At 43.2% G+C, this 27,406-nt stretch overlaps 1 protein-coding gene across 2 annotated transcripts; it reads right to left on the bottom strand.

Moving 5' to 3' along the window:
• Window positions 1-580: 580 nt before the first annotated feature.
• parp14rs1 (poly(ADP-ribose) polymerase family member 14-related sequence 1) lies at window positions 581-27,406 on the bottom strand. Of its 2 annotated transcripts, XM_029635256.2 has the most exons (17): window positions 27,166-27,406; window positions 21,315-21,421; window positions 21,079-21,103; window positions 19,498-19,809; window positions 18,804-19,031; window positions 15,690-17,962; window positions 15,171-15,401; window positions 13,062-13,283; window positions 12,864-12,948; window positions 11,527-11,673; window positions 11,264-11,326; window positions 8,101-8,277; window positions 7,381-7,593; window positions 6,503-7,126; window positions 4,579-4,724; window positions 2,843-3,017; window positions 581-1,587 (listed from the first exon to the last, which is right to left on the bottom strand). In XM_029635256.2, exons 1-17 carry the CDS (start codon window positions 27,338-27,340, stop codon window positions 1,304-1,306), a joined length of 5,487 nt encoding a protein of 1,828 aa, XP_029491116.1. In that variant the 5' UTR covers window positions 27,341-27,406; the 3' UTR covers window positions 581-1,303. The 2 variants fall into 2 exon arrangements, with proteins under 2 accessions (XP_029491116.1, XP_029491117.1); XM_029635257.2 differs by lacking the exons at window positions 21,079-21,103; window positions 21,315-21,421; window positions 27,166-27,406 and adding an exon at window positions 20,213-21,032.

The raw sequence follows: 27,406 nt of genomic DNA, 5'->3' as shown, positions 1-27,406 counted from the left end.
GGCTGACTAAATACTTTTTCGCCCCACTGTATAATGTGAGCTACCGAGTGGCTAGGACAGGCAAGCCCCATTCTATTGTGGAGGACTTAATTCTTCCTGCTGCCACGGATATGGCTGGGACAATGCTGGGGGAAAAGGCCCAAAAAACTATACAGACAATGCCTTCATCAAACTACACTGTTTCACGACGCATCAGTGACATGGCAGGTGATGTTTTGAAACAAGTCTGTGAATTTTATGCATTACAGCCGTTACTCCTAGACGTTTCCACTTCACAATAACAGCCCTAACTTGTTGGAAAGGTGGCATCCTATGACGGTTCCATGTTGAAAGTCACTGAGCTCTTCAGTAAGGCAATTCTACTGCCAATGTTTCTCTGGAGATTGCATAGTTGTGTGCTCGATTTTATACACCTGTCAGCAACGGGTGTAGCTGAAATAGCTGAATCCACTAATTTGAAGTGGTGTCCACATACACTATATATACACAAAAGTATCTTGGCAAAGGAGAAATGCTCACTAACGGGGATGTAAAGAAATTTGTGCACAACATTTGAAAGAAATAAGCTTCTTGGCATATGGGAAATGTCAGATTTTGTTTTATTTCAGCTCATGAAACACTTTACGTATAGCGTTTACATTTCTGTGCCGTGTGTGTATATATATATATATATACATACACACACACACACACATTTGTCAATCTGATAGCTGGAAAATAGATTCATTATTTGTACTTTCCTCCGCACAAGCAAACTGATTGAAAGGCCATTCCATAAACACACACATCCACTTGCTATCACGTTTGGTGTCACATGATTTCTCAGCACACGTCAGGGACTTTCGTAGAGCCTTATTCTCTATCCATTAACTCACGTCATATAAATGTATGTGCTTATCAGACATTGACCATAGTTTACAATCAACTTGGCAACACTGAACTACAATCCAAAACATGCCATGCATAGAACTTTGTCTTTTTTCAGTTGTTCTTCCAATGAGACAGTGAACAAGAATGTACATTCACAGGAAGTCCCCCAAACCCTAAGTACAACCTGTACAAAGCACAGTGGCCATTGAGATTGTAAAAAAAAGGACATATCAATTGTAGATTATAAAATGACAGTCCTTTAGCAAACTTATACAACCAACCTGTAATAGTTACACTTTTTCATGCAAAAGTAACAATCATTTTCAGTTTTTCAAGAAACATTATAAATGACAATTTATAAAGCAATTTACAAAAACTTTACACAGCAGATAAAAAGAATGAGTGTTCATTGCATTGCTTTCATCTCTGTGGTCTAGCGGAAGGTGATCAAGTACTCAGGATATGCCTGAATGTCATTGAATACAACGAACATGGATGGCCTTGATAGGTTGTCTGTCACGCTGTCGTAGAGTTGAGCAGATGTTGTGTTTTTAGCTGGAGGCACTATCATCCCCTGTCGTCCTGTTGTGAAATCTCCAGTCAGAACTCGGCAGAGAAAAATATACTTCTGTCCTTGTGGATCTGGTCTTGAGTATGTGTTACTGGCAGAGTATGTGGCAGAAACTGCAAAATATGTGCCATTTCCATACACTGCAGCTGAAAAAATTATAGTTTAGATTTTAGACTATTGCAGAGACAAGACAGAGTATATGAGAATGACAATGTTTACATGTGGCTTTTACCAATGACCATAGGAGTAGACAAGACAGCACAAACAGATCTGCGACCAGGCTACTTGTTCATGGGTATGTATTAGGGGTGTGCCGAGTACTCAAACGAAACAAGTATTGTAAAATATGAGGAATTTTCCTGATACGATTATGATATGCTTCAAAATTATTTTTCTCCCAATTTCAATTATGATCTTGTCTCATCACTGCATCTCCCCAACGGGCTCGGGAGAGGCGAAGGTCGAGTCATGCATCCTCCGAAACATGAACTGCCAAACCACGCTCCTTAATAACCGCCTTCTTATCCCGGAAGCACCAATGTGTCAGAGGAAACACTGTTCAACTGACGACTGAAGTGAGCCTACAGGCGCCCGGCCCACCACAAGGAGTCGCTAGATCGCGATGAGCCAAGTAAAGCCCACCCAGCCAAACCCTCCCTTAACCTAGACGGTGCTGGGCCAATTGTGCGCCGCCCTATAGGACTCCCGATAATGGCCGTTTGTGACACAGCCTGGGATTGAACCCAGGTCTGTAGTGACGCCTCAGACCGCTGCGCCACTGGGTAGGCCCTATGATCCATATATTTTTTGTAATCCCATGATCAGAATAAAATTCATTTTCAACTGCCAGCATGCAACTCTCATGTCACTCAACCAAGTGAGAGGTACTAAATAACTCAACCCGCTAGTTCTGCTGTCTGTCAAGACATTTAGGTTGATCCTAGTGACACAATTGGATAGAGTGCAGCTGTAATTCCGTCTACTCACTTCATATAATAATTTCAGCAGTCACTTTTCGCATGTTTTGCTCCATTTATATTGCTACTGCCTGCTGCTACTATGGTCAATCAAATGGCGAGGATGTTTGCTAGCAAACTATCACTGTGCATAATATTTAACAAGTGGAGCGAGGGTAGGAAAAAAAGAGACTGCTGATGTGCGCTCAGAATGCCTGCTGCAAGTTAAGAACACACACACGTCCGCTGCTTCTGATCTGCAGCTTTCCTGGTCTATAAAAGCACAGGTACATGAAAAGGTATATTGCCAAACTCTATTTAGGCAATTTAAAATACTTCAATTTTTTCGACCACGAGTGTCATCTGATCCGACTATCTACTGTCAATTTAAAGATACGAATACGAGTATGGTCAGATCGGCACAAGCCCAGTATGTGTATCTTACCATTTTTCCCAGCATAGCTCCGATTGAAGCCATGGTGGTTGATGTGATTGATGGTTGTGTGGCACATTCCATGGAAGAGCCTCTTCTCGTTGTTCTTATGACCGTTCCGGAGCTCCATTTCATCCTTCTTGATCTGGAGGTTCCTCCACAGGCTTGGGTTCTGGATCCTCTCAATCTGAAATAAATCAGGGAAGAATAATTATTAATCTGCCATTAATAGACTTTAAAATGTGTCCTTCGTACATTCCATTAAACCTTGGTTTTTAGATGATTCTTTGCCATTGTGGGCTAAAATATATTTTTTAAATAGCTGGCTACCAGGAAGACTAGCAGTACTGTTTGGTGCTTTATTTATTTATTATTCCAAGTGCCTAACCAAATACTAACAATCAAAGTCTATAATAAACAAACCATTTCATATGGCAGATTAAGGATGTGACAAATCTAAAACAATTCTTAAATTTCAGTTTTTTCTCATTTAAATGTTTTTTAAAATCATAAAATGACGTGAATGAACAATTCAGATATGGTCCTGTGTATAACCGCTACTAGGGGGTAATGCTCTTCAATCTACCGCAGTATTGGCCTCTACCAGACAGTTCTCCTTACTCCTGTCCCTCACCCACAATGGTATTAATGCCGTTTTAGGTTCTCTGTTGTGTGCCTCTCCTCCATGTTCTCAGTAGTCAGTACATTAGACTTCATGTCCCACGTCTCATCAATGTGATAACTTGTTATAGTGATGTATGACAGCATGTTCATAGACGTTCAACATTCTGTTAACGCCACATATGGTGATTGAAAGCTCACGATTTGTTCTTACAGAGCATTCATTGTACAATTTTTTCATCAAGGCCGTCACGGTTTTTCGACATGGCATCTTGTAGCCTGGTTCTAGATATGCCATTAGGGTATTGACGCAGACATCCTCTACCATTGACAATAGCTGCATATCAACTGCAATCATTTCTCTAATCAGCACTGTGATTTTCTCACTCCGTCCCTTCTCGCACTGCTGCCAGCACTGGGTTGGGTCTCAGGGTGCCTCCCCTTCAGCACTGCACCTGTACAGCCAATGTAGCTCAATTCAACCTCGCAAATTTTGCATTTCATCCCCTTCTCGTTTAACTTCTCAAAGTATTGCCATACAGATTTCGCTGCTGTCACTTCCCAGCTTCAGTCTTCACCAACTGTTATCAACGATGACGTTCGGAGTGCTTTAGAGCCGTGGCAAATCATTTGACAGATGCATATCTCCTCCTACTTACAACTGTTATCAACGATGACGTTCGGAGTGCTTTAGAGCCGTGGCAAATCATTTGACAGATGCATATCTCCTCCTACTTACAACTGTTATCAACGATGACGTTCGGAGTGCTTTAGAGCCGTGGCAAATCATTTGACAGATGCATATCTCCTCCTACTTACAACATTGTTGCATTAGTTATTTGTTTAATTTTTATTTGCCTTTATGACGATGATCAGGACCTGTTAGTGGTAGTTTCGTGATTTTAACTTTGTAAAATTTGAAATTAAAAGTTTTCGGTTAGGATTCTAAACATTAACGATCCCAAATTCGTTTAAATGTCACACCCCTATGGCACATCCTGTGATCTCAAGAGACCAACAGATGAGTGAACATGAACAAATCATCCCTCACCCATGCTAATAACACCCAGCATATCCCAAGACATAACAATAACTACAATGGATGTAGCTTTAGGAACATCAGGTACCTTTAAAACGTTGTTGGGACAGGTGGCTCGGAACAAGTTTAAGACTTCATTGTGCTCTGGGCTTCCTGGCTGAATGAGGCAGGAATGGCATGACGTTTTTGCTGGCATAGCATCCCAATGTTGAGGGAGACTGTCAATGGGTTGAGCTGGAGGGAGCACAGAATACAAAGTTAATGTCCTTAAGCTGACATCTTCATTAATTGTTATATATATATATATATATATATATATATATATATATATATATATATATATATATATATATATATATAATATCAGGATCAGGATATATATACATATATATAATGCTGTGTCTATGCCATGTTTATCTTCTTGTTGGGGATTTCTAAACAGTGCATTTTCTGTATGTAAAGCACATTTGTGAACAACAGACAAATTGTATCTAATACTAATACTTGAGGAACTTAGCTTATCCCCTTGGTAAGTATGGTTAAAATACATTTTAAAAAACCACGCTACATGGAATACACATACAGTGGGGCAAAAAAGTATTTAGTCAGCCACCAATTGTGTAAGTTCTCCCACTTAAAAAGATGAGAGAGGCCTGTAATTTTCATCATAGGTACACTTCAACTATGACAGACAAAATGAGGGGGGAAAAATCCAGAAAATCACATTGTGGGATTTTTAATGAATTTATTTGCAAATTATGGTGGAAAATAAGTATTTGGTCACCTACAAACAAGCAATATTTCTGGCTCTCACAGACCTGTAACTTCTTCTTTAAGAGGCTCCTCTGTCCTCCACTCGTTACCTGTATTAATCGCACCTGTTTGAACTTGTTATCAGTATAAAAGACACCTGTCCACAACCTCTATGGCCAAGACCAAAGAGCTGTCATAGGACACCAGAAACAAAATTGTAGTAAATCTCAGAACCACACGGGGGGACCTAGTGAATGACCTGCAGAGAGCTGGGACCAAAGTAACAAAGCCTACCATCAGTAACACACTACGCCCCCAGGGACTCAAATCCTGCAGTGCCAGACGTGTCCCCCTGCTTAAGCCAGTACATGTCCAGGCCCGTCTGAAGTTTGCTAGAGAGCATTTGGATGATCCAGAAGAAGATTGGGAGAATGTCATATGGTCAGATGAAACCAAAATATTACTTTTTGGTAAAAACTCAACTCGTCGTGTTTGGAGGACAAAGAATGCTGAGTTGCATCCAAAGAACACCATACCTACTGTGAAGCATGGGGGTGGAAACATCATGCTTTGGGGCTGTTTTTCTGCAAAGGGACCAGGACGACTGATCCGTGTAAAGAAAAGAATGAATGGGGCCATGTATCGTGAGATTTTGAGTGAAAACCTCCTTCCATCAGCAAGGGCATTGAGGATGAAACGTGGCTGGGTCTTTCAGCATGACAATGATCCCAAACACACCGCCCGGGCAACGAAGGAGTGGCTTCGTAAGAAGCATTTCAAGGTCCTGGAGTGGCCTAGCCAGTCTCCAGATCTCAACCCCATAGAAAATCTTTGGAGGGAGTTGAAAGTCCGTGTTGCCCAGCAACAGACCCAAAACATCACTGCTCTAGAGGAGATCTGCATGGAGGAATGGGCCAAAATACCAGCAACAGTGTGTGAAAACCTTGTGAAGACTAACGGAAAACGTTTGACCTCTGTCATTGCCAACAAAGGGTATATAACAAAGTATTGAAATAAACTTTTGTTATTGACCAAATACTTATTTTCCACCATAATTTACAAATAAATTCATAAAAAAATCCTACAATGTGATTTTCTGGAATTCTTTTCCTATTTTTGTCTGTCATAGCTGAAGTGTACCTATGATGAAAGTTACAGGCCTCTCTCGTCTTTTTAAGTGGGAGAACTTGCACAATTGGTGGCTGACTAAATACTTTTTGCCCCACTGTATGCATTGTAAATACCAAAGGGAAGAGTACCTGCAGACTTGTCGATGCGTCTAATTTTGAGGCTGTTGCCATGGGTGTCTGTAGCAGGCCCGTCAGGAAGGGTGACCTTGTACATCTGCCTCTGGAAAGAGACCTCTACGTGGGGCAACTTCCTCCCCAGCGCCTGCTCCAGATGGAAGTTGGGGATGGGGTCAAAGCTCTGGTACTGCCCCCCTGGCTGCTGCTGATACTGCCACTCCACCATGTTGCTGGCCACTTCCACGTTCCTGTTGAAGGTCTCTTTGTCCCTGGCCTTCCTCAGCATCTCCTGGATCTCGTTGACTGCATTGAGGACATCCTTGCTAAGGCCCTCGATCGTGATTATAGCTTCCTCCCTGGAAGAATTGTATTCTATCCTCACACTCACTCCCATGGTGGTCTGCATGTCGTGGATGCACTTACGGTCAGAGTCAGACAAGTTGAAGATGGCGTTATCGGTGATGCTGTTGCTGACTTGCTCCTTCAGGATCAGGTCCTTGATCCAACGCTTGGCACGGTCCACTCTGGCCTGAGAGCCACCGCAGATATGGAAGAAAGCTGGATCTACTTGCTGGCCCTCGATGACAAAATCCTCATCCTTTTGTGGCATGTCAGCTTTACTCCAGGGTAAAAATGCTATACCAATATTGGACACTGCATTATTTAGACGTAATCTTAGGGTATTAGTCAATGGGAGCTAGTGCTACAGTTAACTTTGTTTAGGTCTATGTGGCAGTAAATATTAGGTGGTAAAGAAAGGCCCACACACGGTAACATATAATGGTGCTCCACAATGCTTTCTCCCGGTGCAGGAAGAAAGCACTGGGGAGCAGCATTATACCATGTGCTGGCCTTTCATTTCTTTATCAACATAATAAGGTAGCCCTTACATTTAATTTTTCCCCAGATGCTCCCCTTCTTTTGAGTGTCAACGTCTGTGCCCTCTTTCTTCACCATAGATTTGTGGAACTCTGTGAGCATGGCAGGCTGGAAGATGACCATCCTGACCAGCTGCAGTGTGTTTTGGGACTTCTGACCCACCACCTCCACAACAGCATCCAACATTGCATCAGCCACCTGGCCCGCCTGTACATTGCCCTGACCTTCAATGAGAGAACAGGCTAGTTGCCACACCTAGCAAGTGTGGATATGAAGTTCAACAACGTGCAACATGTATATTATATTGCTGCAAGACATTGCTCAGCAATGAAACAAAGATTTTCTGAATATGAATATGACTGTTAACCTTTACTGTCTAATGGAGGGCAAAGTTTAAAAAACAAAGCACTTAGCAAACAGCTAGTATTCAAATGGGTCAAGTCATGTTCCTTCAATCCTATGGATTCTCACTAGGGTTGCAAAATTCCAGTAACTTTCCCCAAATTCCCAGGTTTTCCCCAAAATCCCAGCTTTTCCCCAAAATCCCAGTAACTTTCCCCAAAATCCCAGTTAAACAATTCCCAGAATCAGAGAGGAACTCTGTCGTGGTCTCAACTTAGTGTTGAGAGTTAGAAATGTAGACTACGCAAGGTGCAATTTAGAAATTTGGTAGTGCCAGCTATCTAAACCTTGTACCTGAGTATTCATTCCTGTTCTGTTTTGTAACTCACCTGTGCCGAGAGCAGGGAAGGAGATGGATGTGAGGTTATTCTGTGCACACATTTGCAGTGCTCCTTTGACCGACTCCTGGATCTTCTTTGGGTCCGTCTGACCAACCAGGTGGATGATCTTCTTACACTGCATATTGCCCGGCTGGGTAAGTATCACTCCATTGTTAGGCTGGGCTCCTGGAAATATACATTGTATACATTATTTGTTTTACTGTACATTGATTTCAGTAGGCAGAGCAGTGACCATATGTACTTGGAATTGAAAGATTCAGAACATTTCTAAGGGAGACTTTCCTGATTGTATACCAGGACAAGGAACATATCTTGAGGCAAGTTTGTAGGTAAAATTGTATTTTTAAAATCCTAATGTATTTTTTTACATTTTCATGACAGGACAGTAGGAAGCAGAGGCTAGGGAGACCGGTATGTACAGTTGAAGTCGGAAGTTTACATACACCATAGCCAAATACATTTAAACTCAGATGTTCACAACCCCTGACATATAATCCTAGTAAAAAAATGCAATGTTTTAGGTCAGTTAGGATCACCACTTTATTTTAGAATGTGAAATGACAGAATAATAGTAGAGAGAATCATTTCTTTCAGCTTCTATTTCTTTCATCACATTCCCTGTGGGTCAGAAGTTTACATACACTCAATGAATATTTGGTAGCATTGTCTTTAAATTGTTTAACTTGGGTCAAATGTTTTGGGTAGCCTTACACAATAAGTTGGGTGAATTTTGTCCCATTCTCCTGACAGAACTGGTGTAACTGAGTCAGGCTTGTAGGTCTCCTTGCTCGCACAAACCTTTTCAGTTCAATCTATAGGATTGAGGTCAGGGCTTTGTGATGGCGACTCCAATACCTTTGTCCTAAAGCCATTTTGCCACAACTTTGGAAGTATGCTTGGGGTCATTGTCCATTTGGAAGACCCATTTGCAACCAAGCTTTAACATCCTGACTGATGTCTTGAGATGTTGCTTCAATATATCCACATCATTTTCCTCTCTCATGATGTCATTTATTTTGTGAAGTGCCTCCTGCAGCAAAGCACCCCCACGACATGATGCTGCCACCCCCGTGCTTCACGGTTGGGATGGTGTTCTTCGGCTTGCAAGCCATCTCTAGGAGACAGAACGTGTCTCCTTCCTGAGCGATATGACGGCTGCGCTGTTCCATGGTGTTTATACTTGTGTACTATTATTTGTACAGATGAACGTGGTGCCTTCAGGCGTTTGGAAATTGCTCCCAAGGATGAACCAGACTTGGGGAGGTCTACATTTTTTTCTGAGGTCTTTGCTGATTTCTTTTGATTTTCCCATGATGTCAAGCAAAGAGGCACTGGTACACCTCCACAGGTACACCTCCAATTGACTCAAATGATGTCAATTAACCTATCAGAAGCTTCAAAAAGCTTCCATCATTTTCTGGAATATCCCAAGCTGTTTAAAGGTACAGTCAACTTAGTGTATATAGACTTCTGACCTACTGGAATTGTGATAGTGAATTATAGGTGAAATAATCTTGTCTGTAAACAATTGTTGGAAAAATTCCTTGCACAAAGTAGATGTCCTAACCGACTTGCCAAAACCATAGTTTGTTAACAAGAAATTTGTGGAGTGGTTGAAAAACAAGTTTTAATGACTCCATCCTGAGTGTATGTAAACTTCCGACTTCAACTGTTTGTCTCTATAAGCTTGGCACATCTAGCCACTGGGATTTTTTCCCATTCTTCAAGGCAAATCTGCTCTAGCTCCTTCAAGTTGGATGGGTTCCACTGGTGTACAGCAATATTTAAGTCATACCACAGATTCTCAATTGGATTAAGGTCTGTGCTTTGACTTGGCCATTCCAAGACATTTAAATGTTTTCACTTAAGCCACTCGAATGTTGCTTTAGCAGTATACTAGGGTCATTGTCATGCTCGAAGGTGAACCTCCGTCCCAGTCTCAAATCTCAAAGACTGAAACAGGTTTCCCTCAAGAATTTCCCTGTATTTAGCACCATCCAACATTCCTTCAATTCTGACCAGTTTCCCAGTCCCTGCCGATGAAAAACATCCCCACAGCATGATGCTGCCACCACCATGCTTCATAGTGATCTCGGGGTGATGAGAGGTGTTGGGTTTGGCAGACAGTGTTTTCCTTGATGGCCAAAAAGCTCAATTGTAGTCTCATCTGACCAGAGTTCCTTCTTCCATATGTTTGGGGAGTCTCCCACATGCCTTTTGGCGAACACCAAACGTGTTTGCTTATTTTTTTTCTTTAAATCAATGGCTTTTGTCTGGCCAATCTTCCATAAAGCCCAGCTCTGTGGAGTGTACGGCTTAAAGTGATCCTATGGACAGATACCCCAATCTCCGCTGTGGAGCTTTGCAGCTCCTTCAGGGTTATCTTTGGTCTCTTTGTTGCCTCTGATTAATGCCCTCCTTGCCTGGTCCATGAGTTTTGGTGGGCGGCCCTCTCTTGGCAGGTTTGTTGTGGTGCCATATTCTTTCCATTTTTTAATAATGGATTTAACGGTGCTCCTTAGGATGTTCAAAGTTTCAGATATTTTTTTTATAACCCAACCCTGATCTGTACTTCTCCACAACTTTGTCCTTGACCTGTTTGGAGAGCTCCTTGGTCTTCATGGTGCCGTTTGCTTGGTGGTGCCCCTTGCTTTAGTGGTGTTGCAGACTCTGGGGCCTTTCAGAACAGGTGTAAAAATACTGAGATCATGTGACAGATCATGTGACACTTAAACAAAGTCCACTTGTGTGCAATATAACTAATTATGTAACTTCTGAAGGTAATTGGTTGCACCAGATCTTATTTAGGGGCTTCATAGCAAAGGTCTTGAATACGCACCACTTTTCCATTGGATATTTTTTATAATTTCTTTAAACAAGTTTTTTTTTCATTTCACTTCACCAATTTGGACTATTTTGTGTATGTCCGTTAAATGAATTCCAAATAAAAATCCATTTAAATTACAGGTTGCAATACAACAAAATGTAATGCAACAAGGGGGATGAATACTTTTGCAAGGCACTGTAGAGGGAGACAGAGTGAAAGGTTCGGAGACAGAGAGGAAGAGCACAGACAGTTTGCCGAGCAGAGGCTTGTTCAAATAGTCTTCTTTTTTGATCACATACTCTTTTCAGATATAGAGGTTCTTACCGAGTTGTTGGCATTCAGCTACCACAGTCTGACCAGCCACATCCAGAATGGCCTTAGATACCCCTGGAGAAGGAAGTATAAGATGAACAGAAGGGTTATAAAAATTGTGTACGAGGAGCTTTATAGTTATCAAATACAGTGTAGCCATAATGTTCTGTATTGTGTAAAGTTAGTACCTATTTTTTGCTATGTTAACAATTGTGTAATGTACAGAAAAACAGGTAAACTCCAGTGAAATGAGACAGAAGTAAGGTTAGATTTACCTGACTGGAGATTGAAGGTGTTATTGGAGGAGTTGACGATGACATCAGTGGTCTCCTTGGTGATGTCTCCTGTGATTACCTGTATAAGCACCCCTCCCATCTTCGTCTCGTGCATCCCTGAGCTTGAAGTGATTTTAGAGAAAGGGCCTAGTGAAGAGGGAAGAAAAGTCAAGCCAATTACATAAGGGACCTCGGTCAATCTACAAAATGGATGCCTTTTGGACATGCACATTTTTAAGCAATGAACTTTTAAATATCTCTTCTTTCAACATTCAATTGCATGGAGGATATGTTTAGCCTATGGAAACCCCCCCCCATTTCAGGCATTCAAATCCTATGACCTAAGAGCATTTAATCTGCATGTGTCAACCCTGTTACGGACACTTATTTAACTGCCTAACTATTATTTAAAAACATGTTTGAGATAAATCCAACATTGTCTCATTGATCAAATATTCCTTGTACAGATAAACTCACATATAATATCAAACTGATAAAGTTACCCTTGGGCCTCTAACAGGCTTGACAATAACAGGGTGAAGATCAGTCATTACTCCTCATGGGGTGAAGAGCATGGGACTACCCATCTAGCACATCAAATTTGGAGACCCATATGTTTCTGAGAGCTTGGTTGTCCTATGGTTATTTAGCATACAACAGTCCCATAACGTTTCATATAGGTTTCCTCGTTCTATTTAAAGTAATGTTCTCAAATTGATCAGAGAACGCTAAGAAACAACGTTCTTCTGTGGGAATTTCAGTCATTTAACATGACGTTTTCTGCAGGTTTCCTCATGGTTCTTTTTAGTCATGTTCTCAGAAAACTTACCATAAAAAAAACACAAGAAAACATTAGTAAAGTTCAAAGAACGTTCTAAGAATGTTGTTTAAAAACATATATTCTATCTTCTATCTTGTTAAGTGTGTTCTTAATGTGATCTTAATGAGTGCTTGTTTCCTTTCCCAGGGGTTGGAACCAAAATGATTTCCAATCGTTTTGTTCTGAACAGAAACACCCTTTTTTTTGTTTCATTCCACTGTTCCGACCAGGAAAATAAAGTTATGAACCGGTTCGAACCCAAAAGGTTTACAGGTTTATATCACATCTTACCTTAAGAAAAAATAATTTGTCAAAATATACATATATGAATCTCGTAATCCTCTATAGCTCAGTTGGTAGAGCATGGCGTTTGTAACGGTAAGATAGTGGCTTCAATTTCCAGGACGACCCATTCGTAAAACACTTGTCGCTTTGGATAAAAGTGTCTGCTTAAATGACATATATTTAAATGGCATATATTATGAACATATTTAAATGGAACATATTATTAACATACCTTTACTCTGTTGACTGGATGCTGCTGAGCCCCTTGACGTTCCCGACTGGGTTGTGAACCTTTTGTTAAATTCATCAGTGAATGCCTGTGAGCAAAAGGTAGAAGCAATTAAAAGAGGAAAACAAAATTGCACCTTGAAGCAGAAAAGGATTTTACATTTGACAGTAGTTTTATCGACTATATCACTCTTTTCCTTACCTGCATCGTCGGTGCATCACCTGGGTGGAGGATGAAGACAACCTCCTTCAGGTGCTTGGGGTTCCTCTTACTGCTAAACTTGAGGACTTCATCCAGCATCAGAGAGGCCACCAGGTCTTTGGGGAAGCCCAGGTTTCCCGTGCCGATGGCAGGGAAGGTGATCGAGATGAGTCCCTGATGCTCTGCCTCACCCAAGCACTCTTTCACGATCCCACTCAATATCTAGGTACATTTCAGTTAGACATCAGTAAGACGCGGTTTTATACTACGTAGTACAGGGCCCTCCAACTCCTGTTCCTGAACAGCTACCAACCTGTAGGTTATCTAGCGCACCTGTTCAAATTACCTGGTTGAGGAGCTGAATCAGGTTAGTTACAACTGGGGTTAGAGTGAGAACCTACAGGACAGTAGCTCTCCAGGAACAGGGTTGGAGAGCCCTGACCTAGACATCCTACCTAGGGATAAGTCATTTCAAGTGTCGGACATTACATTACTTACATTGTATAGATATTTTCTATATAGTGCATTTGGAAAGTATTCAGACCCACTAACTTTTCCACAGTGTTAGATTACAGCCTTAATCTTTCACTCGTCAATCTACACACAGTACCCCATAATGACAAAGCAAAAACAGGTTTATGTAAATGTTTGCAAATGTATTGAAAATAAAAAAACTAATCAAATTTACATAAGTATTCAGACCCTTTACTCAGTACTTTGTTGAAGCACCTTTGGTAGTGATTACAGCCTCAAGTCTTTTGGGGTATGACGCTACAAAATTGGCACACCTTCATTTAGGGAGGTTCTCCCATTCTTCTCTGCAGATCCTCTCAAGCTCTGTTAGGTAGGATGGGGAGCGTTGCTATTTTCAGGTCTCTCCAGAGATGTTTGATCGGGTTCAAGACAGGGCTCTTGCTGGGCCACTCAAGGACATTCAGAGACTTGTCCCCAAGCCACTCCTGCATTGTCTTGGCTGTGAGCTTAGGATCGTTGTCCTATTGGAAGGTGAACCTTCACCCCAGTCTGAGGTCCTGAGTGCTCTGGAGCAGGTTTTCATCAATGATCTCTCTGTACTTTGCTCCGTTCATCTTTCCCTCGATCCTGACTAGTCTACCCGTCGCTGCCACTGAAAAACATCCCCACAGCATGATGCTACCACCACCATGCTTCACCATAGGGATGGTACCAGGTTTCCTCCAGATGTGATGCTTGGCATTCAGGCCAAAGAGTTCAATCTTGATTTCATCAGACCAGAGAATCTGGTTTCCCATGGTCTGAAAGCCCTTTAGGTGCAAACTCCAAGCGGGCTGTCATGTGCCTTTTACTGAGTAGTGGCTTCCGTCTGGCCAGTCGACCATAAAGGCCTGAGTGATGGAGTGTCCGCAAAGATGGTTGTCCTTCTTTAAGGTTCTCCCATCTCCACAGAGGAATTTTGGAGCTCTATCAGAGTGACCATCGGGTTCTTGGCCATCTCCCTGACCAAGGTCCTTCTCCCCCGATTGCTCAGTTTGGCCGGGCGGCCAGCTCTAGAACGAGTCTTGGTGGTTCCAAACTTTTTTAATTTAAGAATGAAAAACTGTGTTCTTGGGGACCTCCAATGCTGTGGAAATGTTTTGGTAACCTTCCCCAGATATGTGCCTCGACACAAGCTCTACAGGCAATTCCTTCAACCTCATGGCTTGGTTTTTGCTTTGACATGTACTGTCAACTGTGGGACCTAACATAGACAGATGTGTGCCTTTCCAAATCATGTCCAATTAATTCAATTGAACACAGGTGAACTCCAATCATGTTGTAGAAACATCTCAAGGATGATCAATGGAAACAGGATGCACCTGGGGTCTGAATACTTATGTAAATAAGGTACTTCTGTTTCTATTTTTTCATACATTTGTAAAAAATGATAACCTGTTACCCCTTTGTCTTTATAGGGTATCGTGTGTAGGTTGATGATATATTTTTAGCAATTTTAGAATAAGACTAACGTAACAAAATGTGGAAAAGGGAAGTGGTCTGAATACTTTCTGAATGCAATAAACACAACAAATACACTACAAATACACAAAAAATGAAACTATATATCCTTAGATAAGGAACAACATAATTTACCTTCTGTGGTGCTCCTTGTCCATTGTCCCAGTGAGGGGCGATGGTATGAAACACCTGCTTGCTCTTCAGGTTGCAGCCAGTGGTGACAATGACTTCCCCAGGCCTTCCGGCTGTGCCCTGTTGGTTTACCAGAGTCTGAAGTTGGGGGCCAGCAGCGGTGAGGATGGCCTTGGAGACTGCACCATGGTTAAGTGCTAGGTCATCACCCACGGTATTGACCACAACTTCTGTCTGTAACAGTAAGATCATTTAAGAGTTAAACGTCCAATGTATTTGTTTACACATGGCGAATAAACTTGAAACAGATCTATGAAAATCTTCAAGTTGCATTTAACTGATTATAAACTGGATTGTCATTCAATGACAACTTGTATATGGTACCTCAACACCAAAAGGGTTCACTATACAAAACTATTGGATCTTCTGATTTTATCGTCATGAAATCTAAGACATTTTTAACTAAGATTATTGAAATGTATACAATCAAAGTGAGCCAAAGTAACATTGGAAACTATTTACCACAGCATCTTGGATATTCCCTTTCGTCAGGGTAATAGCCAGCCCCTCTTTTGTCTGCACACTTGAACCACTTGTGCGTTGAACCCGATTACCAGGCTGGCTGTGTGTAGCTATGGTGGGTCGATTCTCTCGTGGATGACTAGTCCCATGGCTCCCAAACACCTTCTGCACTGCTGCCTCCATAGCCTGGACTGTCTTGTCATCATTGTTCACCAGATGGATCTTCTTCAGAGTGTTCTCCCCAAACTTGTCATCACAGTGTTCTTTAACAGCTTTGACGATGGTGTCTGCACACAGGGTCAGAGGAAAGCCTAGATTCCCGGAGCTAATAGCAGGAAGAGCCACATACAGGCAGTTGTGGGTCTCTGCTAGATCCAGACTCCCTTTCACCGCCCTCCTCAACTGTCCTATGGCCTTCTGGGGGTTTGCCTGGTCAAACCTGGGTCCCACTGCATGAATGATGTGCTTGCAGCGGAGCTTCCCTCCTGCACCAGTGATGACACAGTCCCCTGGCTTGAGCTGACCCTTGTTCTTGATGATCTGGTTGCACTCAACCTGCAGTTGAGGGCCAGCAGTATCCAGAAGAGCTCCTGCAAGACCTCCACTGTGCTTCAGGTCCAGTGCAGCGGCATTGACAACAGCGTGTACAGAATATTTGCACATGTCTGCTTTGCAAACGGCTATCTCCACCCCATCTGGTGTTTGAAGCTGGTAGGTAGGTTTCATTCCTCCTCCTGCTAGCTTTATGCCTTGTCCGCCATTGCCATCATACTCTTCTTCAATCAGCTGGACCACACAGCCTGTCTGATTCATGACTGTGTCAACATACATGGGCTCATTGTCCTGGAAGAACTTCTTTGCTCCAGGCTTGGAGATTCTCAAGGCGTCAAAGAATGTGGAGGATAACAAGTTTTCAAATAATGCCTTGGAATCTGTTACGTGAACTCTGGTGCCACTCAGGTAAATAGCCTCATCCTTGAAAGAAACTTTAACTCCACTATCTCTGACTTTATCAGACCAAGCATCCCTGTGTTGTTCCTGGATGAATTTAACAATAGCCTCAGGCTTAACTTCGATAGTTTCATCAACATGAGCATTTTGGTGTAAGAAATCATCCAATTCATTACAAACTAAGAGAACAGTTTCCTTGTAGCCAGACACTACCACTTGTCTGGACACTACCACAGTCTGGACCATAACTTTTCTGAAAGGAGTGTTTGAAGCTTCCTCCAAACGTTTGGCAATATCCTTCCACTCGGACATCCTCAGGAGATCGGAGTCTTCTACATCTATGTATTGAGAAATCAAAAGCGTATGCAGTTGATGTTCTGCTTCGCACAGGGCCTCCTCAGAGACAGCCAGAAGCTGCACTCCTTTTCTCTCTATTTTTAGTGCTGCATTGATGCGCTGTAAGGTCAGAAGGGAACTGGTTACCTTTTCCTGGTTTTCTTCCTGCAGGAACTCAAGGACGTAGTCATCCAATTCCACCAGCTTTTGTTTCAGGGCTACTACTTCACCTGCAAGCTTTCTGTTAGCACACAACACCTCTTGCATCAACCCATAGATGGTCACACTCTGGCTCTCTTGATTATACGTCAGCTTCAACTCTGGGAATTCACCAACAATCTTGTCCAGCAGGCCGCCATGCAACAGTACCTGGTAGATTGATGGAACCAGAGGGAACTCCTCTGTTATGCTCATCTTCTCCCTCTTGATTCTTCTAGAAATCCTGTCCATGATCCCATCCAGTGTCTGCCTGAGCCGGTCCACATCTTCTACCAATCCTACCACTGCCAGAACACCTCTGGTCTCTTCATGGACTACCATCACGGCCTCCCCAGACACTGCCTTGAGGATCTCCCCTTCAGACTCTTCCCATGCAGTGTCCTGAACCTGGAGCTCCAATGATTTAAAGTTAGACAAGGCTTGGAGTAAGGCAACTTTGGTGGTGTCCTTCCATTGTTGTAAGTGCTTGGGTTTCACACCCTTCTGTTTGAGTAGAGATGGCAGTGGGCTTAACTTGATGGTAGGTTGTTGGAAGTCTACATTGCAGAAGTGTTTGCTCATTTCCTTGTGGATGGTCTCTGCAGCTTCCTGGTTGTCACAGAGGTATCTCCAAATTGCCTGGTTGATGTTTTCGGTGAAGGCAGAAGGGAGTTTCAATGTGGGTCTGTCTTTGCCGTACAAGGCCGTTCCCAGAGAATCATAGAAGGGGAAAGCCTTGAGAGGCTGCTTCTCGATGTAATGTGGTTTCTCTAGGACTCTGTGAACAGCTAATAAAAAACACATAATATTGGATTATTCCTCATACATTATGAAATATAATTTTGTCATAACATATATAACATAACTATGTAGTACCAAGGACGCCAGAAGTAGGGGGCGGCAGGAGAGGCAGCCCCCCTGCTCTACCGCACCTTTGATGTGTTAAAGGAATAGTCATTGAACTCTGGACACTGACTGTAGACCTAACTTCTCACATATAGCCAAATATACAATTACCTAATAGAGAATTAAGCATTTATTGCAGTAGAATTATACACCAATTGTTAATTTTGTCTTAGGAACAGGAGGGAGAAATACAAGCTATTTTTTCCACAATCTGAATGCACATGTGCCTGTAAACATGCTATTTTAAGCGATTTTGACATATAAAATCTGACAATATTTAATCAAATAAAATGATGCATCCAAGACAAACTGAAATCTTATGAGAAACATGTTAGATCGTTCACAGACTTAATTTCCTTAAGAGGTGAACATTTGCACTGGATGAATCCTTCCCGTGTTCGATTTTCATCCTTAAAAGTAATCGCTCTGCGAGATGCAAAAACGGAAGAGAGACAACTACTTTACCGATGTCAACTAGAGTATTGATGCATTAATTCTATCAATTTGTTAAATGTATTCTTGTAGGTACCGATTCAGTTAGTCTTCTAGGGCAACAAGGTATGACCGGAGAGAATCTGCATATAGCCTAATCTAATTATAGACAAGTTGAGTAACAAATAGTAAATCATTATTAATAGAAACATACCTAAATAAGGCGTACATTTGTTTTGCCCCTGCACCCTATCGAAAAATCATTCTGCTTTCTCTTAGTACTGTTTTTACCTTTAGGATCTTGAAAGGTGAGGATTGCTGATTGGTCCTCTTCATTCATTTCAGCGTCTTCCACCTCCTCGCCCCCTTTTCCAAATAACAGTTGGAGGTGGTCTGAACTAACATTTGGATTTATGTTTTCAACTTTCACTTTTGTGGTGAGTTCCAGGAGTTTAACAGATAGTTGTTTCTGTCTGAACATCCTGTTGCTGGTGCAGCTGGTGATGAAGTTCTCAGTCTCTGACAAATAAGATAAGTAGTAGAGTATGCTGATGAGATATGGCATTGTTTTCAAGAGATACTAAGTCATAACATTCAGTAAATAGTTGGTGTCTTTGATGACGTGTTGTATGTAAAGGATAAAATTATATACCTCTCAAAATGGTATTTACATTTGAGTCATTTAGGAGATTTACAAGCAGTAAATTCTATTACAGGTAGACTCCGCGGGATTACGTCAATGCACAAAGTAAACATATTGGGTGGAAGAGCAAGGCAAAACTTCTCTGCTGTTTTAGTCCCGTAGCTTCCACCTTGTAGCAGTGTGATGTGAACCTGTGCGCATGCGCACATAATCTGTGTGAATGTATGCGAGCAAAGTCTTGCATCGCCCTCATCGCAATGTCTGCAGTGCTGCTCATGGCAATGTCATAATGCTGATTCTATCTTTAAGGTGGAAAAACAACAAATCATTCTTATTGTTTACCTTTTCCATTTTGGAAAGTCACCACAGCCAAGCCGGTGTCTAGGACAGGTGTCAGGATCTCCAGACTGAAGGTTTGAGTTGCAGTAGGAGAGTCAGAACCAGAGGTGTTATACGCACTCAGGATGTTCTCTATCAGCATCTCCAGGAACTCCTTGTTCATGCTCTCCTCAATGTTTCCCAACACGGCTGAGGTGGACACCAGCTTTTCCTCGACTTCCATCGGTTCAATCTCCATCTCTGTCTGTGGCTCAGTAAAGGGAGTGTGTCCATCTCCAACCCCACTCGTTGGTAAGTCTTTTGAGTCAGTAGCATCTGAGAATGATAAGACCATGTATTTTTGGAGGTTTACGACTACTTTGTTGATTTCTACAACAACAACTGTAATACAACTTTATCAATGTATTATTAACCACTGCTGAGCCAAATCAGTTATAGTATGTTAACTTAACCATGGTATAGAATGCAAACTGTTGTGTCGTATAGTTAAACATTATATAATTATGTATAATTATAGAAAACATTCCTTTCACATACACTAGTGGTTCCCAAAACGTTGTACTGCGACTCATTTAACCCTTTCAAATGTTATTGCGAATAGCCCAATAAAAAATCTTTACTTAAAAAAAATAAAATCAGGTCAGACACAAACCATTAGGAATCCCCCACAACCCTGCACCACTTGAGAAATTCTGAGATATTATTTTAGCCTACTAACCAACAGCTTGCTTTTTGAAGCCTAGTAATTGCTGCTGAGCATCAGCCTCTGCTTTCCTCTTAGCTGACGCCATGAGCTGGCTGTCAATTGGCTCCCTATAACCTGCTGAATTGTGGGTAACACTTTACTTAAAGCCTGCAGGTGTTATGCTTTATAACATGTAAGCATGTAAGAACATACACTGAGTGTATAAAACATGTAAAGAATACCCCCCCCCCCCGCTCTCAGAACAGCCTCAATTCGTCGGGGCATGGACTATACAAGGTGTCGAAAGCGTTCCACAGAGATGCTGGCCCATGTTGACTCCAATGCTTCCCACAGTTGTGTCAAGTTGGCTGATGTCCTTAAGGTTGTGGACCATTCTTGATACACATGGGAAACTGTTGAGCATGAAAAACCCAGAGGTTCTTGACACAGACCGGTATCCCTAGCACCTACTACCATACCCTGTTCAAAGACATGTATATGTCATGTCTTATAATACCACAATTTCTTGTAATAACACAAACGTTTGCATAGTATGGCATGTTGAATAGTTTAATATATATATTTTTTTATTTATCCTTTATTTAACTAGGCCAGTCAGTTAAGAACAAATTCTTATTTACAATGACTGCCTACACCGGCCAAACCCGGACGACGCTGGGCCAATTGTGCGCCGCCCTATGTTACTCCCAATCACGGCCGATTGTGATACAGCCTGGATTCGAACAAGGGTGTCTGTAGTGACGCCTTTAGCACTGAGATGCAGTGCCTTAGACCGTTGCGCCACTCGGGAGCCCAATATGAGTGTTTAATATTGCCTGCCTTGTTAGCTGCCAAACAACTATAGATGATTATCAAAAAATGAAATGTTTGATACTTGCCTGAGGTGACAGGAGACTGTGTTTCCTAAATATAAACAAATATTGTGTTATGTATTTAATACAGCATTGAGATTGGCCAACATAGTCACATGATTGGCTATAAAATTGTCACTTAAAACTTTGAAAATTCAGAACAAAGACTCAGTTGGTAAAAATAGGGAACTGGTAGTGCATCTGCACAATCTGGCTGTAAGAGAGAATAATAGCCTATGGTTCACAATCAGGACACTACTGACCTTTACATTCTTTGGGACATCATCTGATGGCAGACTAATGGTCAGTTTCAGCACCCCTCGATCCAACCTGATCTCGTGCTCCTGCTTCTCAAGAACTCTATGCCTGACTGTGCATGGGACAGAAAAGAACCGCTACTAATGATGCAATGTTCAAAACACATTCAGCCATGAATAACAATGTAATAACAATGTAAGGGATAGTTCATCATTTACTGGGGAGGGGGTCCAAAATAGGGGAAGGTTGTCAAACTTTTTACTTTGCTTTGGGGAGGGTTGTGTGTTTATTTTTTATTGGGCACAGGGGAGGGTAGCGTGTTTTTTGCCTGGTTTACATTTGCCCTTTTGCAGGTTTTACTACATACAGTTGAAGTCGGAAGTCTACATACAATAGGTCAGAGTCATTAAAACGCGTTTTTCAACCACTCCACAAATTTCTTGTTAACAAACTAGTTTTGGCAAGTCGGTTAGGACATCTACTGTGTGCATGACACAAGTAATATTTCCAACATTTGTTTACAGACAGATGATTTAACTTATAATTCACTGTATCACAATTCCAGTGGGTCAGAAGTTTACATACAATAAGTTGACTGTGCATTCAAACAGCTTGGAAAATTCCAGAAAATGATGTCATGGCTTTAGAAGCTTCTGATTACATAATTTCAGTCAATTGGAGTGGTACTTGTGGATGCTTTTCAAGGCTACCTTCTAACTCAGTGCCTCTTTGTTTGACATCATGGAAAAATCAAAAGAAATCAGCTAAGACCTCAGAAAATAAATTGTAGACCTCCACAAGTCTGGTTCATCCTTGGGAGCAATTTCAAAAGGCCTGAAGGTGCCACGTTCATCTGTACAAACAATAATACGCAAGTATAGACACCATGGGACCACACAGCAGTCATACCGCTCAGGATGGAGATGCTTTCTGTCACCTAGAGATGAACGTACTTTGGTGCAAATCAATCCCAGAACATTAGCAAAGGACCTTGTGGAGATGCTGGAGGAAACGGGTACAAAATTATCTATATCCACAGTAAAACAAGTCCTGTATCAACATAACCTGAAAGGCTGCTCAGCAAGGAAGAAGCCACTGCTCCAAAACCGCCATAAAAAAGCCAGACTACGGTTTTCAACTGCACATGGGGACAAAGATCATACTTTTTGGAGCAATGTCCTCTGGTCTGATGAATCAAAAATAGAACTGTTTGGCCATAATGACTATTGTTATGTTTGGAGGAAAAGGGGGAGGCTTGCAAGCCGAAGAACACCATCCCAACCGTGAAGCACGGGGGTGGCAGCATCATGTTGTGGGATGCTTTGCTGCAGGAGGGACTGGTGCACTTCGACAAAATAGATGGCATCATGAGGGGGGGAAATTATGTGGATATATTGAAGCAACATCTCAAGACATCAGTCAGGAAGTTAAAACTTGGTCGCAAATGGGTCTTCCAAATGGACAATGGCCCCAAGCATACTTCCAAAGTTGTGGCAAAATGGTTTAAGGACAACAAAGTCAAGGTATTGGAGTGGCCATCACAAAGCCCTAATCTAAATCCTATAGAACATTTGTGGGCAGAACTGAAAAAAGCCTACAAACCTACTCAGTTACACCAGCTCTGTCAGGAGGAATGGGCAAAAATTCACCCAACTTATTGTGGGAAGCTTGTGGAAGGCTACCCAAAACGTTTGACCCAAGTTAAACAATTTAATGCTACCAAATACTAATTGAGTGTATGTAAACTTCTGACCCACTGGGAATGTGATGAAAGAAATAAAAGCTGAAATAAATCACTCACTACTATTTTTCTGACATTTCACATTCTTAAAATGAAGTGGTGATCCTAACTGACCTAAATTAGGGATTTTTTACAAGGATTAAATGTCAGGAATTGTGAAAAACTGAGTTTAAATGTACTTGGCTATGGTGTATGTAAACTTCCGACTTCAACTGTAATTTCTTCCATCCTAGCCAGATTTCCTCATCTGCTTTGCATACCCCTCCATTATATCAAAGTCTGGTGGTCCCAGCGCGCACGACCCACGTGGAGTTCCAGGTCTCCGGTAGCCTCTGGAACTGCCGATCTGCGGCCAACAAGGCAGAGTTCATCTCCGCCTATGTCTCCCTCCAGTCCCTCGACTTCTTGGCACTGACGGAAACATGGATCACCACAGACAACACTGCTACTCCTACTGCTCTCTCTTCGTCTGCCCACGTGTTCTCGCACACCCCGAGAGCTTCTGGTCAGCGGGGTGGTGGCACCGGGATCCTCATCTCTCCCAAGTGGTCATTCTCTCTTTCTCCCCTTACCCATCTGTCTATCGCCTCCTTTGAATTCCATGCTGTCACAGTTACCAGCCCTTTCAAGCTTAACATCCTTATCATTTATCGCCCTCCAGGTTCCTCGGAGAGTTCATCAATGAGCTTGATGCCTTGATAAGCTCCTTTCCTGAGGACGGCTCACCTCTCACAGTTCTGGGCGACTTTAACCTCCCCACGCCTACCTTTGACTCATTCCTCTCTGCCTCCTTCTTTCCACTCCTCTCCTCTTTTGACCTCACCCTCTCACCTTCCCCCTACTCACAAGGCAGGAAATACGCTCGACCTCATCTTTACTAGATGCTGTTCTTCCACTAACCTCGTTGCAACTCCTCCAAGTCTCCGACCACTACCTTGTATCCTTTTCCCTCTCGCTCTCATCCAACACTTCCCACACTGCCCCTACTCGGATGGTATCGCGCCGTCCCAACCTTCGCTCTCTCTCCCCCGCTACTCTCTCCTCTTCCATCCTATCATCTCTTCCCTCTGCTCAAACCTTCTCCAACCTATCTCCTGATTCTGCCTCCTCAACCCTCCTCTCCTCCCTTTCTGCATCCTTTGACTCTCTATGTCCCCTATCCTCCAGGCCGGCTCGGTCCTCCCCTCCCGCTCCGTGGCTCGACGACTCATTGCGAGCTCACAGAACAGGGCTCCGGGCAGCCGAGCGGAAATGGAGGAAAACTCGCCTCCCTGCGGACCTGACATCCTTTCACTCCCTCCTCTCTACATTTTCCTCTTCTCTCTCTGCTGCTAAAGCCACTTTCTACCACTCTAAATTCCAAGCATCTGCCTCTAACCCTAGGAAGCTCTTTGCAACCTTCTCCTCCCTCCTGAATCCTCCTCCCCCTCCCCCCTCCTCCCTCTCTGCAGATGACTTCGTCAACCATTTTGAAAAGAAGGTCGACGACATCCGATCCTCGTTTGCTAAGTCAAACGACACCGCTGGTTCTGCTCACACTGCCCTACCCTGTGCTCTGACCTCTTTCTCCCCTCTCTCTCCAGATGAAATCTCGCGTCTTGTGACGGCCGGCCGCCCTACAACCTGCCCGCTTGACCCTATCCCCTCCTCTCTTCTCCAGACCATTTCCGGAGACCTCCTCCCTTACCTCACCTCGCTCATCAACTCATCCCTGACCGCTGGCTACGTCCCTTCCGTCTTCAAGAGAGCGAGAGTTGCACCCCTTCTGAAAAAACCTACACTCGATCCCTCCGATGTCAACAACTACAGACCAGTATCCCTTCTTTCTTTTCTCTCCAAAACTCTTGAACGTGCCGTCCTTGGCCAGCTCTCCCGCTATCTCTCTCAGAATGACCTTCTTGATCCAAATCAGTCAGGTTTCAAGACTAGTCATTCAACTGAGACTGCTCTTCTCTGTATCACGGAGGCGCTCCGCACTGCTAAAGCTAACTCTCTCCTCTGCTCTCATCCTTCTAGACCTATCGGCTGCCTTCGATACTGTGAACCATCAGATCCTCCTCTCCACCCTCTCCGAGTTGGGCATCTCGGCGCGGCCCACGCTTGGATTGCGTCCTACCTGACAGGTCGCTCCTACCAGGTGGCGTGGCGAGAATCCGTCTCCACACCACGTGCTCTCACCACTGGTGTCCCCCAGGGCTCTGTTCTAGGCCCTCTCCTATTCTCGCTATACACCAAGTCACTTGGCTCTGTCATAACCTCACATGGTCTCTCCTATCATTGCTATGCAGACGACACACAATTAATCTTCTCCTTTCCCCCTTCTGATGACCAGGTGGCGAATCGCATCTCTGCATGTCTGGCAGACATATCCGTGTGGATGACGGATCACCACCTCAAGCTGAACCTCGGCAAGACGGAGCTGCTCTTCCTCCCGGGAAGGACTGCCCGTTCCATGATCTCGCCATCACGGTTGACAACTCCATTGTGTCCTCCTCCCAGAGCGCTAAGAACCTTGGCGTGATCCTGGACAACACCCTGTCGTTCTCAACTAACATCAAGGCGGTGGCCCGTTCCTGTAGGTTCATGCTCTACAACATCCGCAGAGTACGACCCTGCCTCACACAGGAAGCGGCGCAGGTCCTAATCCAGGCACTTGTCATCTCCCGTCTGGATTACTGCAACTCGCTGTTGGCTGGGCTCCCTGCCTGTGCCATTAAACCCCTACAACTCATCCAGAACGCCGCAGCCCGTCTGGTGTTCAACCTTCCCAAGTTCTCTCACGTCACCCCGCTCCTCCGCTCCCTCCACTGGCTTCCAGTTGAAGCTCGCATCCGCTACAAGACCATGGTGCTTGCCTACGGAGCTGTGAGGGGAACGGCACCTCAGTACCTCCAGGCTCTGATCAGGCCCTACACCCAAACAAGGGCACTGCGTTCATCCACCTCTGGCCTGCTCGCCTCCCTACCACTGAGGAAGTACAGTTCCCGCTCAGCCCAGTCAAAACTGTTCGCTGCTCTGGCCCCCCAATGGTGGAACAAACTCCCTCACGACGCCAGGACAGCGGAGTCAATCACCACCTTCCGGAGACACCTGAAACCCCACCTCTTTAAGGAATACCTAGGATAGGATAAAGTAATCCCTCTCACCCCCTCCCCTGAAAAGATTTAGATGCACTACTGTTCCACTGGAGGTCATAAGGTGAATGCACCAATTTGTAAGTCGCTCTGGATAAGAGCGTCTGCTAAATGACTTAAATGTAATGTAAATGTTATGGTACTTCCCTTATAGGGCTGGGCAATATGGCCAAAATATCACATCATATGGTATTTTTCAAATTTGACAGTATTTTATGTTTTTGATTAGTAAAAGTTCTACATTTGCTTTATGAGTAGTGCGTGACCCTCGGGTGGCAACACATATATTCTAAATTATTTCAATGGGTCTTTCTCCACTTGGATTGTTTTATACTGTTCAATTCAACTTCACCCTAAAATAATTTATTCTGCATTTCCTGCACTCATTTAATATTCCCCAAATTAAAATCCATTGTAGCTGATTTCCTGGTGTTACATTTTCTTTTTATGTCTAACAATAAAAATCTATTATTTGGGGGGGCTTAGAAAACATGGGGGGGGGGCCAATAAAACCACCGCGGCCAGTTGGGGGACCCTGGTCTATTTCATTGTGGTGTTTGATACCATTCCATCGATTCCACGGCGGCCATTACCATGAACCCATCTCCCCAATTAAGGTGCCACCAGCCTCCTGTGTTATTGAAGTGCCGGAAGTCGGTATGCTTTGTTTATTGGATGTGTGGTGCATTGGCACAGAAACACAGAAATGTGACTTGATCCCTCAACCTTCTGGCCAGTAGCCCTGCGTGTCATCAGTGCCACAAAAGAATGCTGTGTAAAATTCGATATCCACGTTTATTAACACTGGGTCGCTACCGTTATTATGTGTGGTTGTAAACATTATTTTGAGTTAATCATATGATGGGCAGGGTAGGCACAAGTACATTTCGAACTTCCTTAACAACATTGGTTGAATGTCATCTCTAACCAATAGGTGATACAGGCCGTTTAAAACAAGCATTTACAATTGCTATAACTTACCCTCCTCAGTTTTGAACCGCACTACTGCTTCTTGTCCATCTTCGTATTCCACAAGACAATCACCACCGTTAGACTTTTTACTTTGGAAATATTTTACCAACTTGTTTTTCAGTTTGGGAATATTGGGATTCCTCTCCAACTCAACAAGCAGGGCAAATGCGTAGGCTTCTGCCATCCTGCCCGAACAACTTCAAATGACGAACAACACATATATTCACTGTAGGTGCGGTAGCGGGTAGCC

The sequence above is a fragment of the Oncorhynchus nerka genome, linkage group LG26 (assembly GCF_034236695.1).
Source record: "Oncorhynchus nerka isolate Pitt River linkage group LG26, Oner_Uvic_2.0, whole genome shotgun sequence".
Taxonomy (NCBI): domain Eukaryota; kingdom Metazoa; phylum Chordata; class Actinopteri; order Salmoniformes; family Salmonidae; genus Oncorhynchus; species Oncorhynchus nerka.
Note: the sequence above shows the minus strand (reverse complement) of the source record. Positions and strands in the feature narration are given on the sequence as shown.

Excerpts from the sequence above, each read along its gene's own strand:
- parp14rs1 (XM_029635256.2), bottom strand. The coding sequence starts at position 27,340 with ATGGCAGAAGCCTACGCATTTGCCCTGCTTGTTGAGTTGGAGAGGAAT. Across the intron at positions 21,104-21,314 it reads ATGTCCCAAAGAATGTAAAG|GAAACACAGTCTCCTGTCAC; the intron begins GTCAGTAGTGTC and ends GTTTATATTTAG. Across the intron at positions 11,674-12,863 it reads ATCCAGTCAACAGAGTAAAG|GCCCTTTCTCTAAAATCACT; the intron begins GTATGTTAATAA and ends CCTCTTCACTAG.